The sequence below is a fragment of the Pieris napi genome, chromosome 12, assembly GCF_905475465.1.
Source record: "Pieris napi chromosome 12, ilPieNapi1.2, whole genome shotgun sequence".
Lineage (NCBI taxonomy): Eukaryota > Metazoa > Arthropoda > Insecta > Lepidoptera > Pieridae > Pieris > Pieris napi.
The window spans coordinates 5,682,799-5,700,884 of record NC_062245.1 but is presented as its reverse complement, the minus strand read 5'-3'; the positions used below and the strand labels follow the sequence as shown (position 1 = coordinate 5,700,884).

General features: G+C 33.1%; 1 protein-coding gene across 1 annotated transcript in view; it reads left to right on the top strand.

Moving 5' to 3' along the window:
- The window catches only part of LOC125054903 (octopamine receptor Oamb), a 75,225-nt gene that overhangs the window by 43,056 nt on the left and 14,083 nt on the right, over positions 1-18,086 (top strand). The window contains exons 2-3 of the mRNA XM_047657049.1: positions 9,148-9,343; positions 16,991-17,133. Coding sequence (XP_047513005.1) covers positions 9,226-9,343; positions 16,991-17,133 — 261 coding nt within the window. The 5' untranslated portion in view covers positions 9,148-9,225. The remainder of the gene's footprint in view (positions 1-9,147; positions 9,344-16,990; positions 17,134-18,086) is intronic.

Below are 18,086 nucleotides of genomic sequence, written 5' to 3'. Positions count from 1 at the left end.
ATTTAATAACTTTTTAAGTACTTCCTCTTGACTATTAAGTAACATAAAACACAAAAATATAAACAGTTTCAGTTGCTTTTGAACACAAATCATGAACTGCGTCTTACAGTAGACAGAGAAAGAAATGTAGCCAATGTTTTTTCGGTAGAATTATAACTAGGATGTATATCTATACTAATATTATAAAGCTGAAGAATTTATTTGTTAATCAGAAACTACGGGGTCAAACTGGCATAAAGTTGAAGCTGTTGCCATAATATTAAAAAAAAAAAAAAACTACGGGGTCCAATTGAAAAGTTATTTTTTCAACTTTATCAAAGAGAGTATGTCTCTCTAATGCTGTGGTAATAAACGCACGCAATATTCTTAGTAAAGAATAGGAATAGGGCTTCAATGATAATTGTTTAAAAAACTGTAAAAATGCCTTAATAAGAGCTGCCGGTGCGTGTACAGGGTAAAATAAAATTATGTTTGGAGGAAATGTTTATCTTTAAAAATCTGTAATCTATATACATTGTAGAGGATTTATTTAAATCCGCACATACATATATTCTTTAAGGTTGAACTATAACCTTTTTATTGTAATTGATTTTGTTCTAAATCAACGAAATTTTTGAAGGTTATATTAGGAACATTAAAAAGCCCCTTATATATCTTATTCGTTACAAGAATTTTGAATAAAAAAGCACTTATCGTTCAATTAATATCTTTGAAGATTAAGTTTTACAATAAATCCGCAATAAAATGGTATAATCGGTCAGTTTGTTTAGTTTGTTTAGTTTGTAGTCATACTTTGTTTTACAGTCTCATTCATTTATTACGTCTATTAAAAAACTTATAACGAAAAAGCTCGAGAAACTCAAACTATGTACATGTTGAGGCTTTTCTCAATATGTACATAGTTTCAAGTTTGTTTTTGTTATTCCATTAGTACTCTACTTCGTAAAGCATTTCACTGGATGTTTATTTAGAGGCTTCAGGCAGTCCATTCGAACCTTTATTTACGAATGCAAAGTTTCTTATAAAATGAGACTATTGTCCATGGCACAGAATATATACGAGCCGTTGTATTTAAATGATTAATTTTAAACAATTTCAATGTTGCCATTACAGTATTAAAAAAAAGATTGATATAACAAGACGCTTTGAAACCATTTGAATTAAAACCGTGATTTTTAGGTGCTTGGTTTTTTGAGGTGTTTAGGCCTTGTATTCATGGTAAACATTTGCTTACCAACAACAATGTTGTAGCAACAATATGTTACTGGCAACACTGCGTGTTGCAGAGTTGACAATGGCATGTTGACGAGTTCTCGCCCGACGAGCGGCAACATCTGTTTATCAACAATTGTTGATAAAATAGTGAAATATGTAATAGAACTGTTTCAATCAAAACCATTATTATTGGATTCCTCAGTCAAAGAATACAAGGATAGAAACAAAACGAACGATGCATTAGGAGAAATTTCTCAAGCCCTAAATATACTCATACAATATTCTCGTAACAGAAGATAGTTTCGCACCTAACATCTCTTTTTGTTTTATAATAGAAATCCTATACATCAGATACAGAAAACACAACAACAATACTTCCTCGGCAATCATTTGACTGGCGTGTGCACAACCTATATTGATTTAAACAAAGTTTTCAGCAACATTCTTGCCGCTCATCAACAATGTTGATCAACTGTTGCTAAACAAATGTTTACCATGAATACGAGGCTTTATTAATCACAAAGTTAATAATGAAAAGTAATATTAGATTTTTTTTAATGGAATCTCGCTGTTGGCCTGAAGGAAAATGGAAATGGGGGTTTCTCGCGAATAGCGCAAGTCCTGCGATATTTGGACATCGACTTGAACCGTTGCCGTCGGAGTGACCAATCACCTGAATAGCAGGACGGAAGTGAGCGTGACTCACTGGAGTGATCGAAGTACGAAGTAAGGGACCTCGCCTTTCTTACCCTAACCTAATAATGAATTTGCTTTGCCGCGTGCCCGGCTTTCAATTTGTTATTGGCTAATGTGATTGGATCATCCGGCTTCGCAAAAAATGTGTCGGCTTGCCTTTTTTGTCGAGTAGGCGTAATAGTTGATACTTTTAGGGGGTGTACGGGTTGGGATGGTGTTTAGCACTGTCGAAGTGGCGTGTGGTCTCCAGCTTCATCCATTGGGCTATGGTAGGGAGTGAAATATATGAAAAGTATATACGCCGGTAAATTCTCGCAAGAGAAGTCCCTATGTCGCCTAATTTGACATTATATTAGTTAGAAACAGGTAAAGGTAAAGCTGTATTGGTTAGAAATACGCAACATAAAATAAAATTATGCCCATGAATCGTTTTTCGTAAAATAATTTACCATGGCAAATTTGAAAACATCGAGTCAATAAATGATCGAATTAATTTGAAATACAGCCCTAAACTAAAAGAACAAAAAACACTTGTTCAAAACAATTAACGTACCCATTTTTATTATATTTATAATTTAATTAATTAACATACGTGGCATGGTTTTCACTCAATTCAATCTCACTCCTGATAAAATAAAATAACGCATAAATTTCTGTATAGAATATATCAAATTAAGAAATGTAGGAAATAAGATATTTTTCTTATTGAACATATATTTTTTAAATTTGTTAAGATACTATTACTAATATTACTGTGCCACTGTCCAGTCCACTTCCACAACACAATGGCATGCCTGTTAACGTTGAGAGCACGCAATTCTAACTTCTGACCTACTACAATTAAATGCGTTATTTGCTTGAATTGTCCCATTAAAGCTGTTTTTCATATTAAGCTTTCAAATTTTTATTACATTACTAGCATTTGATATCATAACTGGGTCACCTCCTGAAATAAATGTTCCATATATCAAAGTTATGAACCATCGGTTTGCGAATTTTCATAGCATTTTACAATTTTGCATGATTTAGTAAGCATGTTCCAAAATACATTTCTAATGATAATCCAGTGCAATATTAAAGACTACAATACCACGGAATATGTAAACAATATGAGTTTAGACTCATCCCTAGCCAGCAGTGGCGGATTTACCAGCAGCCGAGAGCGGCGGATTTTTGTGGCGGGAAATTGGGGAACTGAATTTTTTTTGCAACCTCATGCAAACTAAAAATGATTTCTGCCTAACTGTTTACTGATGTGTTGCAGATAGAAGTCTGCAACAAAATTTGCCGATGACATTCCCCTCTTAACTTGTTACTTGCCCATTTGAAAAAAAACAAAATGATCACCAAACAGATACAAAAATATTGGTTGTTTGTAAAGTAGGTTTACGATCGAGATGTTTACGTTATAACGTCTTATTGGTGATATAAGTTTTTGGGAAGTAAGGAATTAATGAAGATAACAATTTTTTCAAATTTTAAATTACATCTATCGTTTTATTCACACTTTTGATGATAAATTTCGGGTGTAAAATGACAAGATTACTTATTCAACTATGATATACATTTTTCTTCATACATTCACGGAATGACTGGCAGCGCTCGAGATGAGACGGGAGATCGGTCCGTCTCTCTCTCGTTATACCTGCGATCGCGCTCGTGAGGTTTTGGTGTGACACAAGTTTCTGAACATGTCACCCGACTAAAACAATTTTAAAGACGTTATAACGTCAAAATCGGAGGTGCGGAGAGGAGGGGCAAGCGTGCTATGTTTCACAGATTTCGTGGCAAGTCAAAGCTTATAAAAAAATGTAAATAAATTTGAAAACACTATTTTTTGTATTTTTTATTCTACTAAATCTATTAGTTCAATTCATAGATAAGCAATACGTGGCACAATTGTAGTTTTGAGGTGTACCAATGCACATAGCAAAGGCATAGTTTGGAAACAAGTTTCTTTGAAACGATTATTATTTACGTCTTGTAAAGAGACCTTATTACAAAAACTGTTTAAGGAAGTTATTAAGTAATTTTTTCGTCCCACATAAATTCCAAGTCTCTTCTTATGTATACTTTGACAAATGTCTAATTAACCTTTCTTGAACTAAGGCTATTACAACATCATTGCTAGAACACAGTAGACTACACCGTACATGGCCTATGTGCATACAGACGCATCCTGACCGAGACTGTTAAAGTCTCCTTATTCAAGGTTCTGGTGCTGTCTCATATATCGGAGTTGGGTTGCAATTTGCCATAAATACTTAAAAACTTCTTTAAACATATAAATAGTGACAACAATCATTAGATGACGTCATTATGGCTCTTTGCTAAGGAGTGCCATGCCTGCTAATAATTGCATACAACACATCCTAAAATAATATTTAAGGATCTTAATTAATACTGTTTTAACTTAACTTGTTTTAATTTCGTAAAACATCTTGTAATATGTTTTGTTGGCAACTGCCGCCTTGTTTCAATTTCTTATAGGATTATTAAATCACGTGATTTGCGTTTTTGTAGCTAAGAATTACATTCAAATCGAAATAGGTCAGAAATATCATAAAAAGGAAAATACTTTGGAAAAGCAATTTGGGTGTTTTGTGAGGGGAATCGTTAGCCGTTATAAGTTAGGGATGAAACACCGTAATGATTTACTAGCTTTAGCTCGCGGGTTTTGCCAGAAAATGATAAATTTCATGTCTAATGTAAGTGCCGTATAGATATTTATATTTGATATGCAGTGTTTTTCTGTCATATTAGCAAGGCCTAATGATTGCAGCTCTGAAGGTGATACTCAGAAACAAGACTTAGCGCCAAGTATTATTATTATTTTCTTATGTAGCCAAGTCCACATTTCAAGGATCGTCATGCTCGCTTAAATGTCATTGCTTGTGGCGGCGTCCATGCGTCGGGTTGTTTTTGTCCCTAAAATATGGCGAGGGGGACGATGGCTGGCCATGCGTCATACTCGTGAACGGGTGCTACTTGTGGTGACTGGTCGTACTTGAATTCGTGTATGCGGTGATGTTAGTTATTTCGACTATGTGTTTGCGTGTTGTTCCCACGAGAATGTAAGTGTATTTCAAGTATTACACCATGCCGCATTCCGTCCTACGCCCTTGGTTTGAAAACTTGCACTAAATGTAAAGTTAGAAGCAACTCATATACATTTCTTTTTTGACGTTGATAAGTGTACATTATGTTACCTGTAAATTATTAAATGTTGACTTTTAAGATTCCCGTATGTCAAAATTATATAAGTTTGTTTCTTACTTAGTGCTAAGTTCCGACTCCTAAATATATTTCACGTCAAAAACTAAATACATTAATTCCTCTGATAAAATCAAACACATAGTTTCAAAGCTTCTGAAATAACTTCGTGTCTAACAGCCTAGATCCACATCCTATACAATGCTTGGATAGCTGAACACGCGATAGGTTCTACATAAACGATAACTGTTCGCTTTCATACAATTTCGCTTTGACAATTGTTCTAATAAATCGATACATTTTGAATTAACAATGATTTAATGCTTTACAAATTCTGATTTATCGTATATGTAGTATGCATCTATCCTGCAATGTTGTATATAAAAAAAGGGTGCGTGTACTTATGTACGCGCGTAAGAAGTTATACTTCTTTGGCATTATTAAAAATAGTTTTTGATTGCATGCAAATAATTAATTACAATTAAATAATCAAAGACTGGAAAAGGAATCATTATAGTCAATAAAGCTCAGTTTACATTTGAAAAATTAAATAAATAAATATTTATTATTATTCTCTTACATTAAGTGTAACATAAATTCTATTATTATTCGAATTTTGTTTGTAAATTATGTCCAATGCCGTAGCACCCGCATTCCGTGGGCAACTTCATTCTGTTAATTTTGTGTCACGGTGCGCGTGCATCGTAAAATTTCACTCTCATCAATTTTTCATAACGCGCCTAAAGAAGTATTTAGTATAACTTCAAAAATTGTGGTCTGTTAAATACAATTTAGCGCATTATTATACTACGCCTATTGTCATATTATGTGTGTTACAGATTAAAATTTTAGATATTTGACAGTTAACAATGCAAAAAGATATATAACGGTATCGTACGATGACTGAGCTCGAATTTTATTTCAACGTGAAAAACGTTTAAATTAAGATTTGGTATATTTTTTTTTGGAATTAGTATAGTGACAATTTTTCATGTTCAGTTATGCACTTCTTGCAGTTTACCCCTAGCATTCACTTTACCCTTAGTATTCCCCTTTTTCATAACTACTATTGCCTGGAAAAGTTGTTATCGCTTCATAAAAAAGCTACCGTTACATTCCTAATCATTTATGTTATTTGTAATGTTGATGTAACGAAGTTTAAATAAAAGAAAAAATGCTTATGAAAACCCCATTGCTATCTCCGGGAAGAGGATATGTTTACGCACACAAGAAAGAAACTCAGTTCCATGTGATTTCTAATTACCGACAAGCAATATACAGACATTATTAATTTGTGAATATAATTTCAATTCCTTGTAAAAACATAATAACAACTAAACACGTAATGATATTCCAATTACATAAAATTTTAGATGAGTTTCGGATTAATTAAGAATCTTATTTTAGTAAATTATTAAGTACTAAGGTATAATGTGATGAATAATGAAAAAAAAAAGAATAATGCGTTTCTTTATCACACAATGGTTAAATCAAAATTATGTCTGTCTCAAACAATCACGTACTATTTGCTTAATACACGACTTGATCTAGTGTAATTTATTTAAAGTGCTACGTTTTAACATGAATCCAATTTTAGTCTTATTTTTGTAAAAATGAGCACCAATAAAAATAATCCCAATTCCCAAATGTCATCCTATTAAGGCGAAGGCCGGCATAATAGGTGTATGGAGTTTTCAATTAAAGCCGCAGTTAATAGACGCGACGCTCCAATGAGTCCGCCATTCATATATTTTGTTTGATTTCATTTGATACAAAATTGACTTGCGATTCCGTAAGCTCAATACAGCTTTTGTTTTTGATTTGTTATTTATTGAAATTACTTTTATCCTGTCATTTCGGGAAGACGTATTTTAGTACTAAGCTGAGTAAGAAAAATTTGCAGCTTTGTTAAAATACTCTGTGACCAGGATTTTTCTAACCAGTCTTTCGTTTATAATGCACTAGTTAAACCGAGGTTTCACCCACGTTATGTCGATCACAGTGTGACATTATACACATTGTATATTCCGTGATAAATGGACAATTTTTTTTCATACATTCCTTTCATCCATCTTATTTAATAATAGTCAATATTTTAAAATGGTTAGTACCAATGTATAGCTAACCTACATATACAAATTGAAATACATATTAGTTTGTTTATGATAATGATCCATAATAATAAAGGATCATATATCCCCGTATTTATTATTATAATTACATTATGAATATTACATAAATAATATACATAATATTTCGTAATAATCTGCTTTAATTTTTTTTTAAAGGCAACCCAAGTAAAGACAATCATTTATTGCTTTGAAAGATTGAAGCGACTAGGAAATGTGCTTACCAACGCATCGAGGCAAACTAGTAAATTGATAATTTCGATTAATACTGGCATAAGAATCAGAAATTAATTAGGTTTCTAAAATAATTTGAATTCACTAATTGCATTTGCGTGTTGGGTTGCAAATACCAAATATTTATACAGGAAGCCATTCAAACTTTATTGTTTGGTCAAACAACATATTTCCCTAATTCATAAACGTGTCATCCACTCTAAATTATTACAGCAAAGAACAGCTTAATGTGTTGTTTGAAGAGGTCCCAACGGCTCTGAATATAACTTCCCCTTAATTAACGGATCTTGCATACAAGACAAATGTTTATTGTTCGTACAACACATGTTTATCGGTTTATTTTATTGTTGGCTTATTTAGTTAATTAGCACGCTGTTAAATGTGATTAATCTAGCTTATGGGTGTTTATATGTTAGCTTATAAAACCACAAATGTTTTGAAGTGATCTTTTAAATAAAGTTTATAAACGCGAATATTAATTGATTACATTATTTATAACGTGGTCAGTGGGTGTTATGTCGTAAATTTCATCACTCATTCCGCTGCGACTCAAAAAGTGTCTTGGCTTCCGAAACAAGAAATTTCCAGCTGCAGGAGATCCTCTTCCTATCCAGCGATACCGGCAGACCTACTGGTCTTCGACCACTAGGCAGTCTCAGATAAGCTTTATTCACCGTCCGATCTTGGCCCATACACAAGGCCCTAGTACATATCTTGCGATAGTTTCTGAGAGGCCAATATACGTACCGTTTTTATTCCGTTTGTATAGTTACGAATTCTATTCAAACGATGCATGTTCGTTTTGTTTCAAAGTTTCAACTGATTCCATATGCGAACACACTTTTCTATATGAAAAATGAAGGTACAAAGTCATAGGTATTTCCAAGTAAAATATCTAATTTAATTTTCAATGTAGCTCAGTAATAAAGTTATCTAGTAGATGCCTGATGATAACAATGATTGTAAAACCATTTCAAAATTGGATTGACCGCACACTGCGCTTGACTTAATCATTACTAGAAACCACACAATGGCTCTGACTTCTGGCAGTATTGATAAAACCTATTCCATTAATATAATGAATGCAATACAACGAATCAAGTTTTATGAAAAAAAATATTTACCTTTCCTAGTATTTAGATGTAATTTAGACATTGATCGCTACATTTTTTTATGGCTATACGAGTAGATTAAGCAAGTATATTTAAAAAAAAATATTAGAAGCCTTCGAAAACCTTGCTACAGAAAAAAATTATTTGAATTTGCTATAGTCCATTGTTGTTCTTCGGTTAGGGGATTAAATTATAGATTTTCTGTATATCAACTTAGGTTTAATACAAGAATTAACTGCTTATAAAAAATGCTAGTTAAAATTCTGAAGAGAGTGCGACTCTTGGCAATCAATACTCTCGGGTTGTCCATCCATATTGACAATAAAATAAAATAAAAATATGTTTATTATGGAACATAAGATACATGTATCGTCATCAAATTTGAATTTGTAGGCATCCCTACTCATCGGCAAAGAAGACAGAGGGTGTAGGCCGAGAGAAAAAGCCGGCGTAAAAAAACTCTCGGTACTCTTTTAAAATCAATCGCGCTTAATGAACAAAATATTCCAATACAATAAAATATTCTTTATAGTAATACTTGTCTACAGGTCCTAAACAAAATGAAGGCAACGTAACGAAGACTGGGCGATGCGCGGCGCGCGCGCGTTACGTGCCCTGCGCGTAACATGCGCTCACTAAACGTGACCGCTTGCGCGGCGCTGCTCGATGACGTACGCTGGGACGAGCCCACCAGCGTTGCAAGCCTTGCTGTCCTCGCTCTGATAGATGTCCTTGTTATCACAGGTAAAATTCCTTAGGCTTCCTCCCCTCTCAACTCTCTCTTATCACGTTTACTGAAACGCACTCGAAACGTGTTACAGTGTAATGAATTCAATTTTGTATCCGACAAAGAAGTTTTAGTTCAATGTACAATCGTACATACACTAAAAACCATCGAAAAATCAGTTTCATAATTTAGCGTGAAACATAATCACGGGCTGATTGTATAATTGTGACACGCGTTTTAATCTGATTAAGTGTTTTTTTTTTATCTGATATCCATCCTTATTAGATAACAAGCTGTCTATTAAGATCTACGTTTCGTGTGTATGATTATGGCAAGCGATTGCTAGCGTGACGTTATTATAAGGTAGACAAGATAAGCGTGGATTCGCAATCGAAATTCTCCTTCAACCACTTGTCATAGTTAACGTGAGTCCCGTAACATAACCACATAATTCCTCACAATATTTTCGTATTATGTTTATAATGTTTTTGCTGTAGTATTATTTTATTTTATATTACATTTTTATTACAATCACGTCATAATAACATAATTACTTCTTAGAGACTTAACTACTTAGTATTATGATTAAATTATGATGTGTTATATAAGTATCAATAATAATGTTTTTAAATGAAACACTTTGCTTGATTTGAATTAAACTTGAATTTCCAAATCATTGTTAAATAAGCATCACACTATAGGATATTTCCCTAGAGCATTGAAATAACAATTAGTTACGACAAATTCAATTTCTGCCAACGTTCAATAAAGTAAACCGAACGAGCACTTTCAAATGTACTTTGATACTTCAAATCAAATTAAATATATTACGAAAAAGTATTTTATCATACTGATGCATTATTATTTTTATTTTATGCTTTAAGAGATATATATTTTAAAAGCAAAAACGTGGCGTGGAACTCTTGAACTATCCTAGCACAGTGATTCCCAAAGTGGTCTATATCGATCCCTAGGGGTCTATGACAACCTGCAAGGGGTCTACGTCAGCGAAAAAAAATTTGGGGGTCCATGAAATGAAAATGGGGTCCACGGTAGTGGATCTCAACACATACACTGATTGTACCTATTTACTTACATAATACTATCTTATAATATCAAAACATATACATTATTTATAAAAGTTTACCTACATAACAGATAAAAAAATATATTTTGAGTAGTTTTAATTTAAATTCAATTAATAAATGTATAGATTAACATGTGTTTTTCTTTTAGTTTTTAACACTAAACTTCACTACAGTTAGAAATTTACAGGAAATCAATATCAGATAAGTAGGGGGTCTACCCAACACGGAAAAACATGGCAAGGTGTCTACGACACAAAAAAGTTTGGGGAACTCTGGCCTAACATATAAAAATATATATCAGTGTTGTGTAGTTTTCGTTAGTACCTCACAGAAAAAGTCGCAAATAGATTGTAAGCAGCCATTCAAACATTATTCTATTTTAAAAAAAACCATGCATTTTAAAACTCTGAACTAAACGCCAATCGTCGAGTGGGCGTTTGAATCAAAGCTATTCTAAGCATATTCATTTATTCCGAAGTGAGAGAACCATTAGCAAATTACATTACTGCTTGTGAGCGTAGTTTTTATACATACAATGTAGACGTAGAATATTGAGAGGAACTATGGAAAATGTTAATATAATTTCGGAGCACTTAAAAGCCAATTTTAAATAACCTAATCGTGTCTGCTTTGGACGATGGAGGGACATTGTACATGGGATTATACTTCTCTGTCTGACTGATGGGCTAAACGCGATCTGGTTTATTAGTTTTTGAATGACCAGCCGAGGTTTGAAATATGGTTGATCGTGAATCGAACCCAGAACTTGTAAACCGGAATTGAAACTTCATTCATCGTATGAATACCTAACGCGTAGGTACTGTATAAATAGTAAGGAAATGCTGGCAAAATTACGGTCCTTTTTTAATACTACAATTTACATCACAATAACACAAATAGGAGAAAAATTAATATTCAATAAATGAAGACAGACGTAAGGAAGGACTTAATTGGTAATATTGCTGTTAAAAGCAGTTTCTTCCAGACAACTCATAAATAATATAAATATACAATTATTTATTTGCTTTCCTTGTAATAGAATTTTCTCAGAACACTCAGTAAATAGATTCAAATCTTTTATGTACTCCTAAAGTCTTTACAAAGTTAGAAATCTCAAATTCGGAAGCTACTTCTAATATCATAATATCAGGAGTTATAAATCATAAACTTTGGCAAAGTCGGTAAATTCAAGTTTCTGGGCCACTCTTACAAACTTTTCAACTACCCACGTATATTTATGGAAATTCCTTTGCAACTCGGCTGCGGCTTTTCTAATACTATAATACTTTTTACGACAATTCATAAGAAATAATTTAGTCTTACTGTTTAAGAACGTTCATTGTTGTGGTTACGCTTATGAAACGAGATCATGCTTTGACAGATATTATGACCTAATTTTTAATTTAACTCAAACTCAAAATAAATATATATATTGTATAAAAATACATTATTCATGTAGGTAACCAAGTACACTTATGAACGTCAACAGAAAAGATGTTAAATTAATTCTAAATTTACATTTACTACCAGTTCGCAAGTCAAGATCGTAGAGCGGTCAAGAAACTCTCCGCCACTCTTTATAATCGCCAAGTTTTAAGTCACACAAATTGTTTGAACAGGAGCAAATCAATCCCAAGGATTAGGATCATTTAAATATTCATCAAATTTATAAAAAGCTTTATTGATTAATTTACGTTTAACAAGAGTTTTGAATTGATTCAGTGATCATTCTCTAATTTCGCTTGGGAGTTTGTTTATAGGAGTATAGTAACGATTATACATTACAATTTAGCATTTCGCACGCCCGGGCTCCGTTGCAACACTGCCACTTGCAAGAAGCCCTTTTTCAATGTGAGCTTTTATGTATGAAGCGTTCCACGACGTGTCGTACTAAAACAATAACGCTCAAGATAATTCTATAGTTATTAAGACAGTGAGATTGTCGCACCATGTGTAGGGCAAATAAATTGTACTGTATTTTGTAAAACATTGTTGCACTGGAGATGCAATATACTGTTGTTATTGCTAGTATGCAAACTAAATATGTTCTTAAATTGTTTGAAGAGATCTCTAAAGAAACATGTGACAGGCATATTTCTGCATCGTCCCGCCTGAAATGGATTTCAGCTGCCATGTAGCGTGATGCTTGAATATTAGCAGCACAATACAAAATTTACCATAATCAACACAATACAAAAACCAAAATTTTAACCTTATCTTTATGCGTTTAGTGCACTAATTTATATATTAACTTTTATTAATATAAAGCTTTATTATAAATTTATTAGAATTATATACGAGTAGGTTCTACAATCTATATTTGTTATGTATCTAGAACCTATAATTGAGGTTATTGTATATTTAATTTTTGAGATTACAAAAACGTACATATGATTGAAATGTCTTTAATTTCCCTTTCTTGTCACATAGTTTCGTAAAAATCAGCAATAAAATCGTGCGACAGGTGACGCGTAAAATTGCGATCCATAGCTCCGAAACCTTTTTCTGTTTGTTCTGGTTATATTTAGATGGGTTTTTGTTTATTCAACGCACGAAAAAGGTTGTTGATAAATGGCTTTATTTTTTTGGATTTATTAGTTATGAGAAAAACATTGTTGATTGACGTATAAGCTAGGCTCAGCTCCGCCGCAGGAACTAAATTATATGTGAGCGGTACATTCCATGAGTATACATCTCCAAAATTATCAACGATGTATGTATGTATGACAATTTTTTTAATTTAAACAAACAAAAAATTATTTATTAAGTAAATAGTCTTAAATCTATATTTTAGTAAATCCCTTTAAAGATCGAGAATGTGTGTTTATGAACGCTCTTTCCTATATGTTAATACTTAATCTACTTAACAAAGCAAAACAGTGTAGGTACATAAATAGGTAAATAATTAAATAACATCCTTTAAAAATCTCTGGCGAAAGTTGATATTCAATCGTAATAACTAACAAGTGAGGTAGATAAAAATCAATCGCACCATCGTCTTTTTTTTGGTGTGAGACATGAGTGTAACTGTAGTGCAACTCAGACGAGTATAGTCCGTATGTCGTGACCAGTGCAGGAAATTGACATAAAAAACGTTTAAACGGAACGTCCTTTTTGAACTCCATTAAAATTCAATTATTTGAGCTTATGTACCAAAACACCTACGTTGAGCGAATAAGCAATTATTACTACTATTAGTACTCAAATAGTAAAGCGATAATTTTATTATAATTTAAACTCAATTTAACTAATGTTAAGTCAGTTTCTAGACAATATGCAGGCAGACTCCATCTCACGGCAGCTTAACATCTACACGATCACCGAATACAATTGAAAAAAAAGGTGTTAAAGGACTCTCTTCTGAATAAATCTTATGCAGAGTTGGCGATGCTACTGAGTCACTAACGTGTAGTTACACATAATACTCACTCATTCTCTCACATTCACAATCACGCGTCCCGTAACAAGCATAACGTTAAAAAAATAAAGATGATAAGTTGTTGTAAACAGTTTAAAAAAAAATAAAAAAAATAAGTGTTATGTAATTAATTAAATTTGTGATGGAAGAGCTGGAATCCCTGACACAGGTATTTTATATAAAAGGGTTCCTAAATCCTATACACTGTAATGCATAGTTATAATGAATAAATAAATTAATATTCTAGGCATTCAAGAAAAAGAAATCATTGTTTAAACATATACACCTATTTCTAAATATTAAAGTTTTAATATGAGAAAAAGTATTATCCATGTAGACATTTACTGTTTTACTAGTGAAGTCACTAATGGTAGAATCTAAACTTATTTTTCAGCTAGGAAATTGTACGAACATAAGCTCCCGGGATCTTTTAGTCAAAGCGAATATTTTAAATACATACCTTGAAAATGTAAGCGCAAAAACTATACGGAAGATGATTTCTTTGTAAATTTAAAGATTCTTTACTACTATTTAAAGAGTATCTTCAAAGGCGATTATTATACTATGCTCGTAGATTACTGACGCCCATCACCGTGCAGAATTATCTATATATATAAAAATGAAACCCGTTTTCCGTTGTCACGACATAACATGAAAACGGCTTGACCGATTTGTCTGATTCTTTTTTTATAATATTCCTTGAAGTACGAGGATGGTTCTTACGGAGAGAAAAATTTAAAAAAATTGAGTGAAAAAGTCTAAAAACAACACTTCTATATTCCCATACAAAATATTCGTAATAATATTTAAAGGCAATTTGAACTTTAATACCATATTATAAAGTTCAAGTGTTAGTGGAGGGGTTCCGGGAAGGTAAATTTTTATTTTTTGACATAATTTATTTGTTGTATTATCAACTTTATTTTTTTTATCTTACTAGCTAGGCCGGTGTCCTGAATAGCAGAATAAGTATTTAAAAAAATTAAGAATCGACTGTTAGGCGGTACGATGTTCGCCAGGCCAGCTAGTATATATAATATATATTAATATCATAAGTAATAAACGGTTAAATTATTGCTTAAGCGTATTCTGTATTACCAGTATACCTACTTTCAAGCATATAAATGCACAATGCAGATCTGAGGGGTAGACCTAAAAATAATTTTATTTGTTCTTGCACCACATCATTTTATATCTCATCTATCTCAATTTTAAGTAGCCCAAACTAAGTGTCGTATATTATAATAATAAACGCTATAGGGATAAATTTACTATATTTATGCAGTAAATTGTAGTATAAAAAAATGCCTAGTATTAGAACGAAAATATAGTTTGTAATGTATAAACGTAACAACTACGTTATATTTATAGAAATTTCCCAGCGAATCGTCATAGAACAGTACCCTATCTCATCGGCATTTCAATTGACATAAAACCAATGGAAAATTACAGTCAGTTTTTCCTTCTATTTATATCGATGTAACAAGGGCAACGTACTTAGTAAACGGACACCCTAAACATTTTCATAAATAACTTCACAAGTACATATATAATTAAAACCTACTTTACATTCATCCGAACTGTAATTAAATTCAACAAAAGGGGATACAACAAAGCGAAGTAATCAAAATGTTTTGTTTGGACAGCACTTCTGAAACGCACTTTTTTCTCCTACCAGTAATGGCTTATGTGCGGCTTATTTTCAATTAGGATTCTTGTTAACCAGCGTTTTATGCCACATTGACTCGTAGACAAAGGCGATATTAGTTTCGAAGCTATGAGAATTTTAGAGTACCTACAATTAAACAAACATTTGAAAATAAAACAAATGACAAAATAATAGCGTCTTTCGTGTCGCGTTTTGATTGGACTAGTACCTAGTGCTGTTGACTTGTCACAATCAAACGAAACGCGCTGTTTCGTTTTTTTATCTACATCACTATGGGCATTTTCAATTTGACGCTTCTATTTTATAAAGTGAACCCCAGTCTACCACGCCTGAGTAATAAGATACGCTAGAACGTCGCTTTAGTAGCCCTCTTTGCTCTTAGGGGCTCTTATAATGAATTTAAGTCTGTATGATGAATGTGCAAGGGCAGTATGTCTACCATGAGTTTAGTAAAAATGTGTTTATTTATTTGTCAAGAATTTATTATAATGTGTGAGATTTGGAAACCCTTTTAAGTAAAGAAATACCTGTGTCAGGGTTCCCAGTTCTTCCATAACAAACTTTATAGTAAATTCCATAGAAATATAAATATATAATTAAAAAACTATAGGGCTTCCAAGCTGCAAGCAAGCAGGATAATACTTAGTCAATCACATGTTAGAGCTATTTAGTTGGCCAAAATGCCAGGCAGACCTGACTAACTATGTCTGCCTACCATTACATACCGAACGTCAAAAATGTATTAAATTTTATCATTCGGGAGTCATAGTTAGATCTCTTTTCTCAATCTCATCCTGAGTAACCAAAATAAAAACGTCACGTTACGCACGTTCGTCTTTAAACAGCCTATTTCTATTTTATTTAAAGCATAATAATGGAGCCTAGTATCTGTTGTTTTTGCACTCAGACAGTTTTCAAGAGGATTTTGTTTTGAAAGTTATTATTATTTCTGAATTTATAACATCAAATCATCGTAAAATATCACTAGTATGTATAAGAAAAGACGCAAGTACATTTTTACAAATATGGCAGCGAAATTTCTTGCGCTGATTAAGAAAACCCGGTAGATCGAGGCTGTGTGGGTGGGAAAGAGTTCTGAAGGACCTCGAAACAATAGGTTTTTGAAGTTGGAGCAAGCAAGAGATAGATTGGGATGGCGAAAGATACTTGCGGAGGCTAAGGTCCAAAAGAAGTACTTTATATTTTTTTTAAATTGATAGCACAAAATATGTTGACGTAGAATAAGAAATATCTACAGTGGATATTAACATATTGTATAGTCAAGGTCTATTAAACTTTAAAATACATTTTAAGTAGCTGCTGAGTGAAAGCCTATCTGGGTGAAAAAAGGTATTTTTCTAGCTTAAGTAATAACTTTGACTCAAACTTTAGTTTCGCTTTTGATCTGAGGTCAAGATCACCCAATAAGCGGATTACATTGCTATTATTATTGTTACATTACAATAAATCTTTATTCTCAATCTTTCAGGAAACTGCTTGGTAATAGCTGCGGTCCTTTGCTCGTCAAAGTTGCGCAGTGTCACAAATCTTTTCATCGTATCGCTGGCAGTAGCCGACTTATTGGTCGGCCTAGCAGTGCTGCCTTTCTCGGCTACCAGGGAGGTGTTTAAGGTATTTAATGAAATACAATAATATATATAAAGCGGCATTAACTTCGATACACATTTGAACTTTTCGTTTTGTCATGTTATTTTCAATTAATAGCTATTTGCGGCATATGTACGGTATATACATTAAAATAGCACTTAGTACTAAGATAATGAGGTAAATAACAGCTTCTAGACTAATTATAGCCTAACAATTGTGGCTTTGTCTTGGGAATCATTTTGCATGCTTTATGAGTTACTTTCTATCAATAAGTAACTAGTCTCTATATCCATATTTCATGTGGATTAAATTTTCTCACAAGAATTTATTGTTTATTTTTAACAAAATAAGCTACCATTATAGGTTACTACAATGCGGCAACTATTTATAAATCAAATACAAAACAATACATACCGATAAAATAAAACAGTACAACAGAAAACAATAATAAGGAACTAACAGCAGGCGTTTTGTCAGTTCACTCAACGGACAATTAAAAACGTCTATTGATCTATGCAGTACAATACATTGTGTCATGTGTGCCCTTTTCGAGATGTTAGTTTTCGCTAAGGGCACCAATAGTCGATTTCACCTCCTAACGATCAGGCACCCTGAGGTCTAGACACGAGAGCACTGTCGGATCGTTTTCCTTTCCATGTAATGGTAGCTGTACACACTCGGCGAGACACCCCGAGACAGGCCGAGGGCGAGAGTGTACAGTAGAGCTCTCGTCTCGCCTCGCTTCCTCGCAGTCGGTCTCGCCTCTCTCGGTCGCCTGTCGGTTTTTTGCGCACGAGTCAAAGGGTCTCGCGAGTAAAACGAGAGCGACCTGTACACACTCGTTCAATCACTTGCTCGATGACTGTGGTTGTGACAGGACGTATCGCACAATGTGGTCTAACGAACGCGAATTAGAGTTTTTGGAGTGTTACCAAAGGGAATCGTTGTTATGGAATCCGTAGGATGTAGGACACAAA